Raw genomic sequence first — 21,678 nt, 5'->3', positions numbered from 1 at the left:
TGAACCAGAGACATTAACATCCCACTACATACGTCAATTGTACACTGTAGGGGGCAAACATGAGTAACTTAACACTATTGTCCAGTCAAGAAAATTGAAATGGCATATAGGGAAACAGAAATATTAGGCAATGGTTGATGATAAATAGAGGCATCTACAACCATCAAACAAACCCTTCCATTCCTCACCGGACAGGAACACAAGCAACCAGATAGAGGGCTCCACCCAGACAACAGTCTTTTTAAATAGAATTCTACTCCACCCCTATGTGAAACAATACTAAGTCACACTCTAAACATGATGGTCCCTGAATTTCTTTGTCATTAACCTAGCTTTTGCAAGGAAACCCTATCTAGTTCAACAGATGGGCCAGATACCCAAGGCCATCTTGCAGTGTTAATGAGGCCAGAGTTACATGGTAGGAATTGAATGGGCCCCAAGGACAGCACTGTCATCTGAGTCATATACAGTTGGTTCCACCAACTTTCTCTTGTTGAGAGGGTAGATTGCCTCCCATCAAATTTCCTTTTAATGTCACAAGGTGAGCACGTCCAGTTAGGACCCCCTGGCCTTTCTGGTCTCAGTGTATGCTCCAAGATCTAGACTAATCTTGTGACATCTGCAGGTTTCATGGGGATGTGCCCATAGAAGTTCAAACCCGGCCTGCCTGCCCCACCTCTTTCAACATGATGATTCAGAGGAAATGTTATTCAATAAACTGCTGAGTCTTACATAGTACTAAATATTAAAAAGAATGGAAATTACTAAGTAAGGACACACAAACAATTGTCACAGCCTTAACATTCATTCTGCACACAGACCTTTTATAACAATAATTCTTAATAACAAGCGTACAGACCAGTTTGATTCTGCTCTAACATAACACAATAATTGTCATAGATTGTAAAGTCCCTGGGGCAGTGACGATGGGTGAGATCCTGGCCATGTTGCAGTAATATAAGTTTTGCCACTGTCTTCTCTAGGGCCAGGATTACACTCCACATCTTATACATGGTTTTATGAAAGGCTAAATTCTTTACGCCCTTAACATGAATATGAGTGGGGTGTTAACATTTTTATGTACAGTTCTAAAAAAGGAATGTGATACATGGCTACCATTCACTTACATTACGTAGATATTATTATTTTAACTTCTTAATATTTATATTAAAAAACCTTAATCAGGACTGAAACCCCATTGCATGAAGCACAGTACAAACACAAACTATGCTTAGCACAATGGGGTTTCAATCCTGACTGAGGCCTCGACATAAATATTGTAGTTAAAACAATGACACCTACAAAATATAAGTGAACCATAGTGGTCACATTACTTTTTTTCCAGAACTGTACATACAAATGTTAATACTTAACTCATTCATGTAAAATCTATACTAAGTACTATTACCATAACAACCTGCTTTGGTTCATCTAAAGAAGGCACCTTCCCCTTTGTAAATGTTGCCGGACAAACCACTCTTCCGTCCCCATGCCTAATTATTCTCTTCCCAAATTGATCGGATATGCACCTTTCTGAGGAATCACTTTCATTTGTTGGCTATATAAATAAATAAAGGGTTACCTGTCTTTAGTTAGTACATTTAGAACAGTGGTTCCCAATCAAGGGTATGCATATCCATGGGGGCACGCAGAGGTCTTCCAAGCGGTACATCAACTCATCTAGATATTTGCCTAGTTTTACAACAAGCTACATAAAAAGCACTAGCGAATGACTTGTTTGTACTGCTCTATATACTATACGCTGAAATGTAAGTACAATATTTACCGTATATACTCATTCATAAGCCAAATTTTTTTGGGAAGCACCAGAGAAGGGGGTCGGCTTATGAACGGGTATAGAGAGGGAGAGGTGGGACACAGCCCCTCCCCCCAACAGAGGGGGCAAGGAGAGGCAGCACAGCCAGCAGAGCCAGAAGGGAAGAGGCGGGGCCAGAGTCTCTCCACTTCTGGCCATGCTGCTCTCCCCCCAGCCTCCGAAGCAGCCACCCCACTCGGCCCCGCCCCCCAGAGCAGGCTGCGGCTGCACCGCCCGGGTGCCGGAGCATGCTGCGGTTGTGCCACCCAGCCCAGCCCGCTGGAACATGCTGCGGCTGCGCTGCCCAGCCTGCTGGAGCAGCTCCAACCAGGCCAGAGAGATCCTCCCCTGGCCCTCCCCAGCTAAGGTGGGAAGGGCAGAGTGGGGGGGGTTGGGGGGTCTCGGGCTAGGGGTGGAGTCATGTGGGGGGTGGTCACAGGGGTTACTCCCGACACCCAGCTTCTCCCCCTCAAAAATTTTTCCCACCAGTTGCTGTCCTGGCCCGTCAGGGAAGCAGCTGGCATGCCGGGACACTTCATTTACTTAGATTTACCTCCGTGCCTCCGGACGCTCAAGGTAAACAAACCATGTTGGCTCCCCGGTGGTTTATCCTGATGACCTGGGAGCCAAAGTTTGCTGACCCCTGGAATTATAGGGTTGGCTTATGAACGGGTTATAAAAAATTTCCATTTTTACTTATCCATCTGGGGGGGGGGTCAGCTTAAAAACAAACTGGCTTATGATCGAGTATATACGGTATATTCCAATTGATTTATTTGATAATGATATGGTAAAAATAAGAAAGCAATTTTTCACTAAGTGTGCTGTGACACTTTTGTATGTTTATATCTGATTTTGTAAGTAAGTAGCTTTTAAGTGAGGTGAAACTTGGAATATGCAAGACAAATCAGACTCCTGAAAGGGGTACAGTCATCTGGAAAGGTTGAAAACCACTGTATTAGAAAACCAATAAGCCAATTTTTAAAGGTTTTTTCTCCAAGCAAAGGGAACACACCTCTTCATTTTTGATATGGGCCTTATTTGTACAATCAGCTGTTATTTGGAAGCTCCAATACATCAGGAATATTGGAAAAATATTCTGCTCTTTGTTTGTGAATATTTATAACCACTGTAAAGCAACCAAACACAAAAATCACCACACAAAAAAATGGAAATCTGTTCTGTCAGTCTTCATTATGTTTCTTCTCCTCTCAAATGGTAAAGGTGTTTGTGAAGATACATTTACACTGCTCAGATTAACAACACACTGCAGGAAACAAGCTCCTGCAAGTCAGCAAGTATACCTGTTGACATCTTTTAGTAAACAAACAGCAAAAGCCATCAATCATCTGTTTTCTACTTCACTTTCTCACCAAAGAAAAAAAGAAAGGCTTGGAAGTAATGGATGACATCTCAAGTATGTATTATCAGTGAGTCACATATGGTATCAAGAAAACAATCCGACATTGCTAACTGAGCTAAGTAAACTGACTAATCTCAAGGTTTTGAAATGAAAAGATGACTACTTCATAGATTCAGAGAGTTTAAGGCCAGAAGGGACCATTAGATCATCTAGTGTGACTTCCTGTATATCACAGGTTTTTAAATTTCACCCAGTTATCCCTGTATTGAGCCCAAGATCTTACTTCTATTTCACTAAAGCATAACTTGTATTTAGTTAAAGCATATCTTCCTGAAAGGCATCGAGTTTTGATTTGAAGATATCAAATCAAAGACCCCACCAATTCCCTTAGCTGTGTCTCTGAGTGGTTAATCACCCTCACTGTTAAAAAATTGTGCCTAATTTCTAATTCGAATTTGTCTAGTGTCAGCTTCCAGTCATTAGTGCTTGTTATGTCTTTCTCTGCTAAATTAAAGAGCCATTTAGAACCTGGTATTTTCTTCCTATGAAGGCACTTTTCCAATGTAAACAAGTCACTACTAAAACTTCTTTTCGATAAGCTAAGTAGATTAAGTTCTTTAAGTCTCCCACTGAAAGGCATTTTCTCCAGCCTTCAAATAATGTTTGTGGCTCTATTCTGCCATCTCTCCAATTTTTCAACATCCTTTAAAAATGTGGACATCAGAACTGAACACAGGATTCTACTATTGGTTTCATCAATGTAATATACAGAGGTAAAAATGACTTGCCTAATCCTACTCACTATTCCCCCATTTCTACATCCAAGTATTGCACTGGGAACTCAGGTTGAGTGTTTCTTCCCACTATTACACCACTACCACTGTTTTCCATTTTGGATGTATGGGCTGCATTCTTTGTTCCTAGATGTATAACATGGCATTTGGCTGTTTAAAAACACATTTTGTTTGAACACACCCAGCTTACCAAGCAATCCAGATCGCTCTGTATGACTGCCCTGCATGCATCATTATTTACCATACCACCAATCTGTGTGTCTGTCAGGCCCTGCTGGCCTTGAGCCTGAATTTGTGGGGGTCATGGAAGTCATTACACTCCAATCCTCCACCTGGCAGCTCACAGACAGGAGCTGGACCATGGCCCAGGAAGCCCAACTGGGACACAAGCCTCGCCCGTATTCTCTGACTGGGAGAGCTCCAAGACTCCTTCTGGGGTCACAGCCCTATTTCAGTTTGAAGAGGAAACAGGAAGCTATCTAAATAACTGGGCTCCACCCTGTCATGGACAGCAACACTGGGGTTTACCTGTTCCTGTATTCTGATCCTGACCTAGCCTGATTCTTGGTAGCTGCCTTCTGGTTCCTGCCCTCTGGTACTGTCACCTGATCTTGACATTCTGATACCCTGACTCTGCCTGCCTCCTGACACCTCTCTCTTGGTCCAGCCCTCCAATGGTCACTTGACTCTTATCTCCTGGCTTTCTGCCCTGATTCCTTGGCCCATGCCCAACGCTAGGCCACCCACACCACAGCCCCGACTGTCCTTTTTAAGGACCAAGTATGTACACTACTGGTCGGCACTATCCTCTGTTTGCCCATGAATCAGTTCACAATCACTGGTCCAGTGATTAATTCACCTTTTTCATCACAATGAGGTCCAAAATAGAAATTTCATTGTGTTGAGTGCAATACCTCCTGTGTTAGAAAATCATCTATAATTTTTAGAAACTCTAATGATGTTTTACTGCTGGTTGCATGAGACCTACAGTATATGTCTCCCAAACTGAAATCCCCAATAACAAAACAATTTTTCTTTCTTCCCAGGTAGTTCATCCTATTCTCTCATTTGATTTGGTGGTCTGTAACAGATGCTCCCAACCAGTACTCCCTCCTGGGCTTTGTTAGTTAGCATTCAAGATCCTATGGTTCTGAATTATCCATAACTCTAAAACAGGTAATGGTGTTTTCAATGTAGAGTTCCACCCTTGACCTCTTCTACCTGGCTCTATCCTTTCTGAACAGGTTATAACCAGTGTTTTTAATATTCCAATCATGCAAATTGTCACACTAGGTTTTAGTAACGTCAATTATATTAAGTTTCTTCTAATCAATAAGAATCTCCAATTTCTCTTGCTTGTTACCCAGACTTCTAGTATTGGTATATAAGTACATGAATCATTTCTTCTCTTCACATTCATTGTCAGATCAGTTCAATTTGTTTGTGACATGCACCCTCCCCTGCATTGTTAAACTCCCTCTTGGCTGCTCCACTTAGTCTTCACTGAGAAGTTTACCCCTATACCTGTGAGATGCAGGCCTCCCATTTGTACATCCCTGACTCCCACCTGGATGAAACCCAATGTTGCACAAAACCAAAATCTTCAACTTCACACCAGTGGCACAGCCAAGGGTTCATTTACAGTATTTTCTCCCTTCTCCTGGTTATGGGACCAGAAGGATCTCAGAGAGGATCACTTGGAATTTCCTCTTCTTCAGTTCCCTTTCAAAATCTCTGAAGTTTTCTATTCTCTCTGTAGGTCTAGGTGATGCTGAGTCATTGGTTCCAATGTGTATCATCACCTGTGGAAACCGGCCAGATACTTTCATAAACCCATCCCTCCAGAGAGACTGTTGTTCTTGTGCCAGTTGCTGAATTCTCTGTCCATGTTTCTTAATGTGAAGTTGCTGATGACAATTGTTGGCCTTCCTAGGAAGGTTGAAGAACCTGTCTTGGTAGCTGATTGCTTCATACCACAAAGATGTCCATCAGGTATGTTGCCCATAGCTTTCTGTTCTGTTTCCCCAGAGACTGGTGCCCCCTGGTAGTCAACTTGCTCAGTATCTCATAATTTGATCCTTCTAGCCAGGTTGAATGCCTCCTGGCTCTCTTTTCCCTCTTGGTCACAAATTGCCAGTCCAGTTCTTCAGTTTCTACTCTCTCCGGTTCTCCCATCAGCAATCCTTCCCTTTGTGGCATTAGTGGCAATGATTTCAAAATATGATTGTCTAAGAAGTCTTTGTTTTCTTGGATGCTGTAGACTGAGGTGCTGAAACTTGTGCTTTCACAGCATGTATCTTCAGTGCTTAAAGTGATCTGAAAAAGATGTGTGGAGGGGCCATTCACTTTCTACAGAAATGAAAGTGACATCACATCTGCCTGACTCCCTCCTTCACATCAATTCTTGCTCCCACCAGGCCTTCATCAATTCTGTCTGTCCTCCCTCCCCCACACACTTGTCCTGCAAGGAGGTCTCAAAGGAACTCTGATTAGTAACCCAGGTGGAATTGCAGAAATTGTATTTGCTGGTTCTGTGACCCCCTTTTGACCAGGTATTCTTTAAGTACTGTGTATCTTCTCCTTCAGTCTGGCTACCAATTAGCATTTTGTGCACCAGAACTTTCTTCTATCTTTGGGCAGAAAGGAAAATATAGCACATCTAAAGCAGGCCAGAGAAGTTTGTTTCATTCATTCAACACCTAAAATAAGACACTATAGTCCCTTCTGTCAACTCCCTCAGAAAACCCCATTTGTAGCTCCTATGCACCAATTCAGGAGCTCACCTGGCAGCTAACAAATACCAAGCCTCACTACTCAGCTCAATCCCCTTGTTAATAGGGAGGGATTAACCATGTGCTCAGAAACTTTAAACACCAAGCCTGGTCACAGAGCCATGGGGGCCTTACTGAGACACTAACAAACAGACCTGTCTCGGCTAGCCTGTTCAGGGGCCCACAGCCTAGCCACACGACCTTCACGGAGAACAACCAGAAGCATGAAACACATAACTTGCCAAGTTCCTCTACTTCAAAACACAGGATCTGCAGCTATGCCCTCCAAAATTCCCATTTGCCACTTCTGCTTGCCTCTTCCAAGTAGTGCTCGCCTGCTTTATAGGCTTCTTCAAGATGATTTTCATGTGTGTGTATCACAACCACCTTATGTGAAGAAAATGCTTAGTTTATATCAGAAATTATTCAGTGAAAAAAATGTTATTTCAATCATTTGGAGGGCTGTTTTTGTCCATAAAACAGCCATGACTAAGATTATATTACACAATGTATCATTTTACATTATTTTCTCTCTTTTTTTTTTTATGTTTTGCAGATGTATGTATCAGGATGTCATATAGGAGTGAAAAGTCTCAAAGGATATGAACTCCATGGAATGCCACTAGATCAAAAGAGAAAGGAACATGGTTCGTTGATTAAATCAGGGAACTGGGACTCACTCAGATAATACAGTGATAAGTGGCAATACAAAACTCTAAGATGGGTTCCTTTCTCCAGCATTACCGGTGACTCATATTAGGCTGGGATGTGCCTACTTAAAAAGCAGTCTATGTTTCAGGCACTCCCTACCTCCACCTACTGTCAAAAAAATTATACCATATTAAAAGGGGATATCTTAAGCTATGTGAATTTGTTTTTTCTTCCTATAGTTTTCAATGAAAAGGAATAATTTAACATAGCAACTAATTCATAAGATAAACAGTACGTGACACCTCAGACAAATGAAGACCAAGCAACAGATATTTATTTTGTATTTTATAGTAATGGTCTTGAGGTCACAACCAAGACTGGGGACGCGTGGTGTTAGACCCTGTTCAAACAAGTAGTATGAAACAGTCCTTTCCCTGAAGAGCTTACAATTTAAATACATGACAGAAAGGGCTGGGTGGGAAACAGAGGAACAGATGGAGGTAGTAACTTGTCCATTGTTACACAACACTATAAAACCTTGTTGGAGAGACATTTTGAGTCTTCAAAAATCCCAACACAGCCCACCTCCAATGGAATTGCCAAGAGCTGATCCTCCTGAGGCTGAAAAAATTAATTTTCCTAATTAAAAAATTAATTTAAATTTCAGTTATGTGCTACAGATATTCTAGGATTATGGAACTACAGACAGGAGCATTTAAAATAAACTGAAATAAAATAATTACTGTGAATTAAACATAAATAATTTCTTGTTGGGATATCTTTAGGGAAATATGTTTACCATAGGCATGAGCCTTTTCCAGTTTAACATCTTTACCATTTTGTATTCTAATAATATTCCCTAACAAAAAACTAGTGATGCCACATGGGGGGGGGGGGGGGGGGAGGGGGAGGGGAGAAAAGGAAATATGAAAAAACTCAAATAGTGTTAAAATCAGTTTTATCTAATCTCGGACTGCAAGATATAAAACAATTGTATGTTTATTGCATGATGTCCCTACAGGGCAGAGTTAAGGTTATTTTGGGAACCTTAGCTGTTTATTTCTTTCCATAAGTCAGTGGTATGTCCTCTCAAACTTAACTACATCTTCACATAGTTTTTTGTCTAGGAATGTCCTTAGTTTTTAGAAATTAATAAATATACCATCCACAAATACTAAACAATTCTAAACCCCAAAAATAACATTACCATGCAATATATCTAACAATTTTAATGACATGGATTCTCCATCTTAAATCTGTTTTTATAAATAACTTTTAAGGATAGAGTCACTGGTATATTAGAGCAGCACAAGGCAGCCAGAGCCCACTGTCCACTTAAGATGGGTTTACAGCTGCTTTGCATTGCCAGAGCAGCTGAAACAGACTGTTGAATCTGGTACGCAATTGACTCATTAGTTTAGAGAGCTGTGTTACTGAGACTGGAACTATGTGAAGGGCTCCCCTTGTGATTCTTCCTCAGTTCTCCTGGTTGTGTTGCATCAATGAACAGCGGAGCCATGACAGCAGTGCCACGGGGAGCCTTTGAAACACTGATGCCCAAACTGTTATGCAGCCACAGAATCTTTATAAACCAGTGACAGCCAGGCCAAATCATCTATCAATGAGAACTCTTCACTCATGTGTTAAGTCTCTCTCTCAGAATCACTACAACCAACACAACTGTGCATGCACATGTAGGAAAGATGGCAATTGTTTGTGTTACCTCTGATGTCACAATGTCTGCATTTAAGAGTTACCCGAGCCTGTCTGTAGCCTATAGAATTAGACATCACAATCATTAATATCTTAGCTTAATCTCAGCCTAATTTCTTCAAATATAGTTTATTCAAAAGACTTCATTTAATTTTAACTATCTGGAAAGTCTGAAGTGTCTCTGTTATTTAATTGTTAAGATCATTTGGAACCAAGTAAAAACTGCTATAGATGCTGAATTTCTTAAAGGACCCAATTTTAAATTAGTTTTAACACAAACTAATTGATGGATTTTCTTGTACATTCTCAAAAAATTAATTCTGTACTGAAAGAGTAAGGACTATTCATCTAAGAAGGATACACTACATTTTCTTTACAAAACAAAGAAAAACGGAACTTAACCTTAACTATTGAGCTGTAACCAGTGACTCCATAACTATTACTTAGGAGTTAAATAGGTTTTGTAAATCAAGGATCTTAAAATATTCTATTAAAAACTTAATTATCATTGTTTCTTTAGAGCCCAGCTCCTGGAGTCACATGCAAATCATGAGGATCTCAGCTCCCAATTAAAAAAAAGTTCCTAGGCCTCATGATTTTGAAGAAAACACTTCAAAATGTGAACCCTGAAGATTCAAAAACTGAAAGGTAAATAAAAAAGAATACAAAATGTATTATTTTTAAAAATCCCATAATTTTAAGCTAATTTTGAATGCTTGAGGTTGGCAATACTGACACTACTGCTCTATAATTTTCTCCTTTTATAATTTAATTTATCTTCAAAAGGGAAAAAGAATTAAATGATTAGTTCTGGGTCAATCTTTTGTTCCACTGGTGGCTACAGAATATTTTACTTCAATGGAATAAATCCCTGTGTAAATAAACATAGAAAACATTAGATCCATATGAATAAGCTGAAGATCAGAGTGTTTTCTTATGTTCTCATTTGATTTTCATTTAATTGCATAGTAATCAGAGTCCAACAACACGATGTTATGTGATTGTGCAGGTCACTGATTTTTCTTTGTTCATTCAGTGAAATGAACATGCACCGAGAGCTTTAAATCACCATGAAGCCCTCTCACCACATGCATAAGTGACTCTCTACTTGCCTCCTCAATTTCAATAATGTTTGTAGTGTTCTTGTTTTTCCTCAGATAGATCCTTGTGAGCTTTGAGGGCATTTACATGTTTCCCTTCCTTTAGAAAACTTGTTTCTAATGATATATTACCTGTGAATTTATTTCAAATTAAGCAGACACAGGCTGTTTCGTTACTGACCCACTACAGCATGGGGTTCACACTTACTTCAGACCTCAGCACTTTGACTGGCTGAAGAGTAATATGTGCATGATATATATGGTATGTTTTTGAACAGCTGCAAAGTCTATAGGAGCCTTTGGTATGATTTTCTTCTAGTTTATTCTCTTCAGGTTCTTATAGAACATCCATCACAATGGTATCTGATTGGCAGATCCAATTTATATAATGAATAAAAGAACTAGACTTCATGAAAATCTCTGCAGTCTGACTGGCTCCTGCATCCCCAAGAAACATCCACATACCCATAACAAATATGGCCCCTTCAGCTTCCCAACCATTTGAAACTTAGTCCCACATCCTCAACCCTTGTAGCACTCATAAGAAAGGCTAAGCCTCCCCAACTCCCAATGGTGAGTAATTTATTTTAAAAATTAACTTTAAAAGCTCCTATCCAGCCTCTGAGTCAGAAAGAGCAGCTGTGATTTAGGGGGTAGAGTCTATTACCTGTAATCTAGTCCTGTTTTAAATAACTTTATGGGCAAAAATATTCATTTCTGAGGAGGGAGAATAAATGGGGCAAGTGATGAATGGTTGCTTTATTATAAGTACAATGTAAATAAAACATTATTCATTGTGTGTGAATGGGGACATCTTCTTCCTAACCAGCATGCCGGTTGAAAGGGAGGAAAAAGGCAATGGAGAAGATCACATTTCCACACACTGTTCATTGGAGTGGGCTCCCTGTTTATGAACTAGTACAGTAAACTCATCTAATACCTCAGACCTTAATCAAAAAGATATGTTTATTACTACACAGAGAATTTATATCAAGTTATATACCAAATATTACTGGTTATTAATATGACAATTCATAAAATTACCTCAGAAATATACATTTACATACAAAAAAGCTACATTAGAAGAATGTTTTTACGGTTGCAAAAAGTCAAGTACTCAAAAGTTAGGATAGGCCAGAATTAAAGCCGCTTGTGCATAAACATGACATTTTCATGCGGATTGCAAAATGTGTGTTTGATCCCAGGACCATCTCTCAGCAAAATGTTAAGTCTCTGCTGCAAACCATGGAGGCATTAGAGCCCTTAAAATGGTTGGAAGAAAAAATTATAATGAGAAGTGTTAAAAATCCTTAATATGGAGGTTGCTGCTATTTTCACTGTAATGTGGCAATTATATGGCCTGAACAGATTATCTACAGCTATGAGAATTTCAGCAGCCCATGCTGTAAAGAATGGCATATGGTATAAGTAAGTTCCATGGTATATTGGCTATTATAAATGTTCATTTTTATTCAGACAGAGTTTTCTGTATAATCCAACAACATAGGAGAGCTTAGCAAAATGTCATCTAGACTGCAAACAAATCCTGTCTATGTAAATTCAGCTTACACCACATCTTCCATTAAAAAGACAAAACAAAACAAAAAAACAAAAACCTAACTATGGTCTTCTGGGAAAGCACTTTGAATTTAGTTCAATTGAGACACTATGGAAATGAGAGCACTTGGGGGTTAGACCTGGGAACCTGGCAACCACACTGCTGAGAACAGATTCTCACAACACAAAGAATTTGCATGTTCACCTCTGTATACCTTTTATTCAGGACACCTTTTCATTTCAAGATCCTATATACAAAATCTATTGCATAAGTTAAGAGGTCAGTGATAATCACTAAGAGATAGTCTTCCCTTGTCTTCAGCTACAATGTCAGATACAATGTTATGGATAAATCCAATACACATTATGGGTCCAGTCATGTTTTCATTGAAGTGAACGGCAGTTTGGTCATTCACTACAATAGGAGCAGGCCCTATTTGTCTATCTAGAATTAAGATACGCAAGAACCATTAGTATTTGCATCTTTTTCGGGACCTTTTGTGATTTTCATTGGATAAAAGTGTTTCACGGGATCCAAAAGCTTTTTCCTCACAATGTATTTATTGTCATTTTACCCATTCCTGTGAATTGTCTGATTTATTTACAGCTACCCTTTTTGTAAAAAAGTGAATTTAATTATGCATTTAAATTATAAATATAACTGAAAAATAAAATATTGATCTTTCTAACATTGTGCATCACTCTTTTCTCACTCTTAGCAAAGGGCTTTATTCATATTCATTCCACAATATATTCACTTGCCAGTGCATCCAAAGAACAGATTCTCTATCCTCTAAGACTTAGCTGGATGATAATAGACTTATTTTAAAGTGTGCAAAAAAACCCAAAGTGAGGGATAAACACAAAAATAACAAAGAAAAAATGAAGAAATAAACACACCATATAATTTCAGTCAATTCCTGTACTATTCTCCATTCCCTCCGTTTCATTATTTTACATTGCTCATATCAATGGTTGCAGGAATAAGAAGTAAGAGCAGTACGTCTGTGGTGCAGATAAGAAAATATGGCTTTAAAACAAACAACATATACCATAATGGTGTACAGCAAAGAGGAGTAAAACAAAGGCATAAGGATTCACTCTATAAACACATTCTAATCATATAACTACTATGTGTAACTTGTCACCACTGCTATTGTGCTGCAGGCTGCTCAGTACTTTTAATTATTTGTACTATTTTTCTATATTCCTCACTTAAAATTAGAAATCAGTTGGTCAGTAATAACCGTACATATTTTTTATATATATATTTATATATAGACATAAAGTTGCTGTTACAAAGAGGTAAGGAAATCTTTGTACGTGTGTGTGTGTACAAACATACACATTATATGTTATAAAATATAATTATAAAATAGATGTATGTACAATATATAATGTGTACACACACACACACACACACACACACACACACACACGTCCTTACTTGTTTGTAACAACTTGAAGAAAAGATCTTGCATCTCCTGGGAACCCAAAATTTCCACAGAAGTCAATGGAAATTTTGGGCATGCTCGGGGATTTACTGATCGCCATATTTGGGGTCGGGAAGGAATTTTCCTCCAGGGTAGATTGGTTGAGGTCCTGGAGGTTTTTCGCCTTCCTCCGCAGCATGGGGCAGGGATCGCTAGCAGGAGGGTTCTCTGCCAATTGAAGTCACTAAAACACAGGATTTGGGGACTTCAACAGCAGAGTCAAGGGAAGGGGTAGGGACGGTTTTGTGGCCTGCAGCATGCAGGGGGTCAGACCAGATGATCAAAATGGTCCCTTCTGACCTTAATGTCTATGAGTCTATGAAGAACTGGCGTGTACAGTATAAACATTGAAAGAATTTTAAAATCTAATTTAATTTTCACCATATACAGTATGCTGTTTGTTTACTCACTACAGAAACCTCTACTCCCCAAGGGAAGGGAGAACTTCATAGCAGCTTTCTTCCTCACTCCATCACTAGCATCAAGAGGAAGCCCCAGCCAGAGTCATCTTCACACAGCCTTCCATCACCATCTGAGCCTTCTTCTCAAATGGAAAGTGACCTCATCCTGGGAACATCACCAAGGCAACCCCCACACTGTTGCTGATATAATTGATATTGCAGTGGTACCTCAAGGCTCCAAGGATCAAGGTTCTATTGTGCTAGGTACTGTACATATATGTAATAAAAAGTCACCAAAAGGCACACATGCACACAGAAAATGCCCTCACATACATCAGGCCACTAGTCAAACACACTAATGCTCCAACACTTCTCTTTCACAGGCCATATTGCCAACTCCCTGACCATAAGGCACCCAAGAGAGCTGCTATGCTGATGGAGAACAGGAACCTTCAAGAGAGTGGAACCTGAAGACCTCCCTCCCTCGCAAATTGCAGACACAACCATCTGCTGATGAATGTGAGATCAGCTGTCAATAAATCCAGCACTGAACATCCTCCGATTTTAGACAGAACACCCAAACTTGTCTGCATCACTGAGACATGATTTAATGACACTTCAAACATGTTCTAGTCCAGCTAGTCCCAAAAGGCTATTCAGTACAACACAAACTAAGATTGATTCCAGAACTAACCAAAACAAAAGGTACACGGTGGCTATACACATGCCCATTCCTGTACCATAACTCCCCTATCGTCCACACCTAAACCCCAGAAGCACATGTCTGAAGGCCAGCACAGGGCGAGTGAGCTAGCATTCCTGAGGGGTGTGGCACAGCCCGTACCCATGCCAGTTTTCAGTGTGGATGGGGCTAAGCGGCGTGTAATGTGTCTCAAGTTTCAATAGTCCTCTATCCCCATTTCTAAAGTGCACTGAACACTTTTCTTCCTGACCCTTACCAAATCTATGAAGGTTCCTCCCCCCCGTCACCAGTAGGAGCAAGCTGCACTGACCATATCAGAACAGATTTCCACTGCACTCTTTACAGATCATTACAGGTGAACATGAATCCTGCTCCAACAGCAGCCATCTGGCCCATAGACCACACACGGGTGCTGATCAACATGTAGTCAGAATACATTGTCCTCCACAACTTTGCCTGCAGTGGTGGAACACAGCTGTATTGGGAAATTTCATGGAGGCTGGAGAAGGTGGGTATACAGTGGACTCTGGCCCAGTGCTGGGAACGCATCAAGCACGAGGCTCCTGTATAGGACAGCAAAAGATTCCAATGGTCGTACCAGGAGGGCTTGTCGCACACACCCCTTCTATGAAGAGCTTGATCTGGTGCTGTCAGAGGCTCCCAGTACAGAGCCTGAAGTGGCTCATGATTCCCTCCTGAACCCTGCTGACCTCAATGTCCAACACGATGCCGATGAGGGCCAGAGTGAGGAGGCAGCAGGGACCATGGAGAATGCCCTGAAGAGCCAGAGGATGAGAAGCATGTGATTCTGCACCTCTACCCACAGCAGCCAGTTGAGAAAGCCCCCTTACAAACCCAAGGAGGCCCCCAAAACACAGTAGCAACCGGAATCAAGACGGGTAAGTTACAATTCCCCCCCACCAATATCTCCTCTTGCTCTGGTGCTAAATTCCTGATTTTAAGATCCAGGGCATTTGAAGTACTGTGCACTTTTCCTCTCTGGGTAATATGTCGTGCATTGCTATGTTTCTGAGAGTTTGAACTGCAGTGCTGAAGCCATGGCATTGCCACTCCCATCCCCTTACCAGACTCCACTGACTTTCCCCCCTCTATCCTGCCCCTGCGCCGCTCGATCCCAAAATGGTCCGCAAGCAAGACAGCTATAAAGCAATGGTTTTATTGGTTTCCACTATTATGCATTTGGCTGAAGCTATGTCTTAAAAACAGATTGTTAATGAAAAATCATTGTGCCCTGGTTTCTGTGCATTTCTCAGCCAGCAGTCAGGCAGTGATGGTGAGTGTCCACATGCACTGGGGGAAGAGAGGTGGAAGGCTAGAAAGGTCCAGGCTGGGGATGGGACAACTGCAGAAAACTTATAGTTGGTTGTCTAAAGTTAGTCCCAGTTGTCTTTGTCCCTTGGAGGATTACAGTTTCAGTGCCTCTCCCTTCCCCCAGTATTACTGTCCCCTTACAAACAAGAGCCACATGCAATGGGAGAGTGAGGGTTGAGGTGGAGGGAGGCTTAAGTCTGGGAAGGGGAAGGGAACACTGGTTGTCTGAGGAAAAGTTACTCACAGCGATCCTTTCTCCCTTGGAAGATTACATAATTACCCATGTCCATCCATGGTGTTTGGCCCCTTGCCACACCAAGCCCTGCTGCACGAGTCAGGTGGGAGAGGAACCAGTTTGGCAGTTGGATAAACACAGTGTGGTGTCTCTTTGCAATAGAGAGGCGAGGGGCTTGTGCTGATCTCAAACTTCAGGGAACCAAATAAAGTTGGGATGTCTCTCTTTCTTTCTCTATTTCACTTAGACAGGCACAGGGGCAGGATTTTCAGGTGATGCTGAGGGTTGGAGGTAGGTGGACAGTGTTCATGGTTCATATCTCCCTTTGCATGTAAACTTCATATGCTAGATGAGAATAGAGTCTATTTCCAGTTGAATTGCCTCCCACTCCTGTAAGCATATTTCAGCAAATTTCTGGTGTGGCAGAACCTTCAGCTGGGTCTTGAAGTTAAATGGCAGTGCAAATCTGCTTGGTCCACCTTCACAGCTGCCCATTCAGCAATATATAGCAAGATGACCATTAGCAGAAACATCTCTGGCAATGACTGCTGGATCTCTTCTCAGGACTGGAAAGCCACCTCTCTTTGCTTTTCTTGTACCTTGAAAACTGCTATATTCTCCAAATGTTAGCCAGTCTTTAAAACAGAAATTGCTAGCTAATAACAGCCCCTGGAAGGAAATGTCCCCACCCCGCTTACACCCTCTTTGAGACTCTATGAAAATTTAACATTTTTAAAAATAGTAGTAAATGTATCTTACCATTAGTATACCCTGCTCCTTCCTCATAGGATGCAATCATTGCCTGAGAACCAAGGATAGTCTAACAGTTGCATTCCTGGAATGCTGAAAAATATCAAAATTGAGGCCTTAGCAAAGTTATGTTATGCTGGGGGTTTTTTTCAGCTTCTTCCAAAGGAAAAAAAAAGCTATCCTTCTCTTTAAACTGGCAGGGACTTCAGCTCCCACAAGGGACACAATTCCACTAGGAGGGCAGGAGCAGCACCCCAGAGACAGCAGAGGCAGACGGAGAAGGACCCTGGAAGAGTTGCTCATAAGGATGGACAAGAGAAACTAGGCAGTTTGAATTCCTCAGAGCATGGGAGAAGCGGACTCTTTAGCAGGAAGAGACACGGATGAACCAGTGTCTGGAGCAAGAGGCACCACAGAGAACAGGAGCATGCCCTAATGGAGATGCTCACAGAACTGGTGGCCAAAAGGGTTTGGGGCTCACCTGCTATCAGGGCCACTGCACCTGTCCATGAACCACCACCACTTTCTCCTCCTCCTCCAGGTGCTGCCCAGGGTGCTGTTGAGTCAGAGACCCTCTTTCAAGAAAAGTGACCACAAGGAGAACATGGAGCCTGCAGGACTCCCAAGATGTCTCCATCCACTGAGAGACAAAACCCCTCAAGAGAGACCACCTCCCCTAGCATCCAGGAGAGGAATTATGAGCCTATAGGAGTCCCTGAACCTTGCCAAGTGCCCACCCCCCAAATCCCACACAAGGGAACAAAACCTTTACAAAGCTATGTAGTTCCACAAGTATCTGTCAATGTTCCCTCATGTGCATTTCCAGCAGCTGTACAAGGTGTGACGATGTCCCTTGGCACAGGCAAATGTCATCCTCTGCCTCTCTGCTGTTTCAAGATGTGGGCACATATGTCATCCCGGATTTTCCTTGCTGGCTGGGAGCCAAAACCACCATGTATGTGGGTGAGATCCGACTGCCTATACAGAGTTTGTAATCCAGACTCATCCTGAGCATACTCAGAATGGAAGCACTCCCCTTTACCCTCACAAATGTTATGGCGTGCACAGCAAGCGACAATTATATAAGCAGGATTTGCCAAACTGGCATCCAGATGGGTATATAGGCATCGCCAACAAGATTTCAGCCTACCATATGCATATTCCATGACCATTCTTCAACCACTGAGCTTGTAACTGAATATCTTTTTCCAGAGTCACTGATGTCAGGGTATGGTTTCGTGAGCCAAGTTAGAAGTAGGTATGCAGGGTCCCTCAAAATAACAGTGGGCACAGACAAACCGTGCAGAACAATATAAAGTCCCTTTTTCCTTTTTGAAGTACAATCTTAATCTCCTCAGCACCTTGGTATCACGAACCTTTCCAGCGTTTCCTATGTTGGTATCCATGAATCTGCCTCTGTGGTCCACCAAGCCTTGCAAAATGAGTGAATAGTAACTTTTTTGGTTCACATACTCACTTGCCCCTTGTGGTGGGCAAATTACTGGGATGTGGGTGCCACCAATGGTCCACATAGAGTTTGGAAACTTCATATTCTCAAACCCAGCTATTATTTCTGGAACTTTTTTTATGGTAACCATCCCTGGCTAGATCACAGTGCTAATTGCCTTGCAAACATGAAAAACCACAACCCCAATGATGGATTTTCCTGCCCCAAAGTGGTTTGCAATGGACCCACAGATGTCTGGTGTTGCCAGCTTCCACCGGGCAATAGCCACCCACTTCTGGACCGGCATGGCTTTCCTGAATCGAGTGTTCTGGTGCTGGAAGTTTGGTGCAAGTGCTTCACATAGTTCCATGAAAATCTGCTTCCTCACTGGGAAGTTTTGAAGCCACTGCTGGTCATCCCAGGTTTCCAAAACAATCTGACTCCACCACACGGTGCTGCTTCTTCTGAACCAGAAATGACAGTAGACCCAAAGGTACAGTATGGTAATACCAGCATTCACTATAGCTACACCATGTAAGCTGAATAAATTGTCATTGACTCTCAAGGTCAGCCATCTTCGACTTGTCAGAAAGTTCTGCCCAAATTCCATCCAATACCTCACCAAGTGCCTACTCTACTGCATAACTATTTGTCCCACAATACAGAGCAGGAGCAGAACCAAATCATCATGCCTTTGCTGCATATCTTCCACCCAGTTTGGCAGGGAATAACAGTGATCAGAAACTGCCATCAGCAAATGTGTGATGGCAGGGGACAGTACCAACAGCACACAGTAAAGCGGTTCCTAGAGTGTCTCCCTCTGAGACACAAAACTCTAGGATACTGCCCAAAATGGTAGTGCTAATGTCATATTGTCAGGAATGAGGACCTGCAGATGCACTTGCCTAGTTGTCAGGCAGCCAATAAGCACTGCTAGGCTACAGCACAACCACCTGATTGGCTAAGGCAGTCAGTTAGCTTGTTCTTAAGCCCAACAGCTGCAGAGGATGAGTGGCTGCTCAACGCACACGCCAGCAGATTCTCTGCCTCCCTGTGCTCACACCAAGCCCTGCTCCTGCCTTGCTCCTGCCTCATTTCAGCCTAGATCCTGCCCTGTCCCGGCCTTGTTCCAGTCCTGTCCCAACCTCGCTCCTGTCTGGGAACCAGCCCTGCTTCTGCCTTCCTTGACTCCAGGTAATCTGGTTCTGACCCTCAGCTCCAACTCTGTCTCAATCCTTGGCTCTGCCATTCAGACTCCAACCATTAGGCCTGACTCCTGCTCCGACCATTAGGCCCAACCACCTATAACCTGGTCTCTTGAGACATGTAACAGCAGCAGCAATGTGGACACATGTATACATGTGTACACAGTGTTATATCCATGTGCAGCACAGCATAATGTAGACACTTGGAATGGGTTTGGGAAGCATGTGTGAGCATGTACACAGTCCTGTACTTGAATACGTGCTCCGGTGCAGACATAGCGAAAGACAAAGGGAGGCAAAACATCAGTCCTGTTCTGCTTCAGTCTTAGATGCCCCAATCCAGAAACAAAATTTGGTCTGCAAGGCAGAGAAACCTAAGACACCAAGAGGCTACAGTCCAGAGGAGGACTCTCCTGAGTTCCTAGAGGAACAGACAGACCCACTATTCATCATGCTGCCAGAATCCCCAAGATTAATCGTGCTTGGGGAAATTAGTGTCCACATAAATAGAACTACGATTACCATAGCATCTGTTCTTTGGTACGTCACGGTAGCCATATTTTCCTCATAGGCAAGCCCACACCCAATATTGGCAACCCTAAGTATTCAAAAAACCATGACTGAGGCCCCCAAAAATCATGAGTTCAGCTTACCATTTTTGATTTTTTTAAAAATACACATTTTGGGTTCTATTTCCCTTCTGGTGGTTTTGAGCCTTTATGGTTTGTATTTTCAAGCCTTTCTCTATAGCCGTGAGCACTAGAAATTTTACTTTATTTTTCCTTTTTTTAAATGAAAACTGGATTAGAAGAAAACTGCATAACTCTAGGAGCTGGACCTTTAAGAAAAAATGCAGAATATACAAGATTCATGATAAAATCGCAAGAGTTGGCAGCACCATACTCCTATCCAGATATACACTGAGCCTCATTTTTAGACTAGGAGTGAACACTGAAGATTTAACAAACATTTTTATTCCACCATTTTATCTAGGTAATAATCATGGCCTTTCTCCCTTCCCAATAGGAGAGTGACTGAGCAAGATTTCTGTTGCTAGTTCAAGTTCCTGGTCCTGATCTTAAAAGCCATCAATAGGTCAGGACCCTGGTATATCAGCAACCACATCTCCATCTGTGACCTCTCAAGACAGCTGCTCTCCTCCGTACCAATGCAGTTTACAAAGATCCGAATGAAATGTGAGACAGAAATAAGGCATCTTAGCTATTTTACTGAGAGCATTTGACGGTGGAACTAGCTTCGAAAGGAGATTAAGCTAATCCAATCTGACCATTTTTAGGGCATGCAGTGTGTGTGTGTGTGTGCGTGCGCGCGTGCGCATACACCAAACAAACAAACTGGGCAAAGCGGACAGCAGAAGACTCCATGGAGCACCCATTGGGGTGGTAATGGACACTGCAGAAAACACCAGTATATAGAGAGTTCACATGGACCAATGAAAATAAGACAGTCAATTTCACTGTAGTTTTTAATAAATTTCACTTTCTGATTCTCATACATTAGAAGGATATTGTCATGTTTCAATTGCAAACAATGTAAGAGAATATTTTCCATTTAAACAATTTTTTGCCACTAATCTTTCCTCCTATTTCTTAAAGTTTTATTGGAAACAATTACATTTACATGGGGCCAAACATTAAGGTCCTTACTCAGGACATCTTCTATTACTTTCAATGGAGTAAAACCTGAGTAAAAACAGAGGGCCAAATTCAGGATTTAGCCCATTATGTTTCATAAAAGCTTATACTCAAAGAACCTAAAGTTTGGGTCTCAAGTAATTTAACAATGTCTCTTTAATTATAAATTTAGTCAATTAAAAAAACCCAAAGAAGCCATTAATTAATTCCTCTGTGTATATTTTTCAAATTAAACAAAATGTTCTGTTTGAAGAATGTGATGAAAATATTATCCTCTAAACTATGTCAAACTCCAGAAATTACAGAATTTTACAATTATCTAGATTGTTAATAAATAATACACATCATATGTATGTTTCACTATAGGCAAACAATGCACGGACTATACTCCAAGCACAACTTTAATTGTAATATTTTATTGTGTTCTGGTCCAAATGCTGGGATTGTTTAAATAAATTAATAAACTAAATTAACTTAAATATAATACACTGAAAGCAATGGTACAATCATGCATACACACAAATAGTAATCACCTGGATCCTTCTCTGCTGTTGCTAAAGTGTAAGGAAAAAGAAATGAAGACACCATCAGAGAAAAATACAGTGCTTAATTTAACCGCATCAAAGCAGAACAAATATCAAATTAGGCATTTCAACACTCGTCTATTTAAAATTTTTGACCAACTTTTCTGT

At 41.4% G+C, this 21,678-nt stretch overlaps 1 protein-coding gene across 14 annotated transcripts in view; it reads right to left on the bottom strand.

Annotated features, from left to right (window-relative positions):
* Positions 1-21,678, bottom strand: part of CADPS2 (calcium dependent secretion activator 2) — a 568,361-nt gene that overhangs the window by 100,483 nt on the left and 446,200 nt on the right. For 9 of the 14 annotated variants that reach the window (XM_065555914.1, XM_065555920.1, XM_065555939.1 and 6 more), the window contains one exon: positions 21,520-21,540. The exons of the other annotated variants lie outside the window; for them this stretch is intronic. In XM_065555914.1, the coding sequence (XP_065411986.1) occupies positions 21,520-21,540 (21 nt within the window). The remainder of the gene's footprint in view (positions 1-21,519; positions 21,541-21,678) is intronic. 14 annotated transcript variants of the gene reach the window in all.

The sequence above is a fragment of the Chrysemys picta genome, chromosome 1 (genome assembly GCF_011386835.1).
Source record: "Chrysemys picta bellii isolate R12L10 chromosome 1, ASM1138683v2, whole genome shotgun sequence".
NCBI classification, from domain to species: domain Eukaryota; kingdom Metazoa; phylum Chordata; order Testudines; family Emydidae; genus Chrysemys; species Chrysemys picta.
Note: the sequence above shows the minus strand (reverse complement) of the source record. Positions and strands in the feature narration are given on the sequence as shown.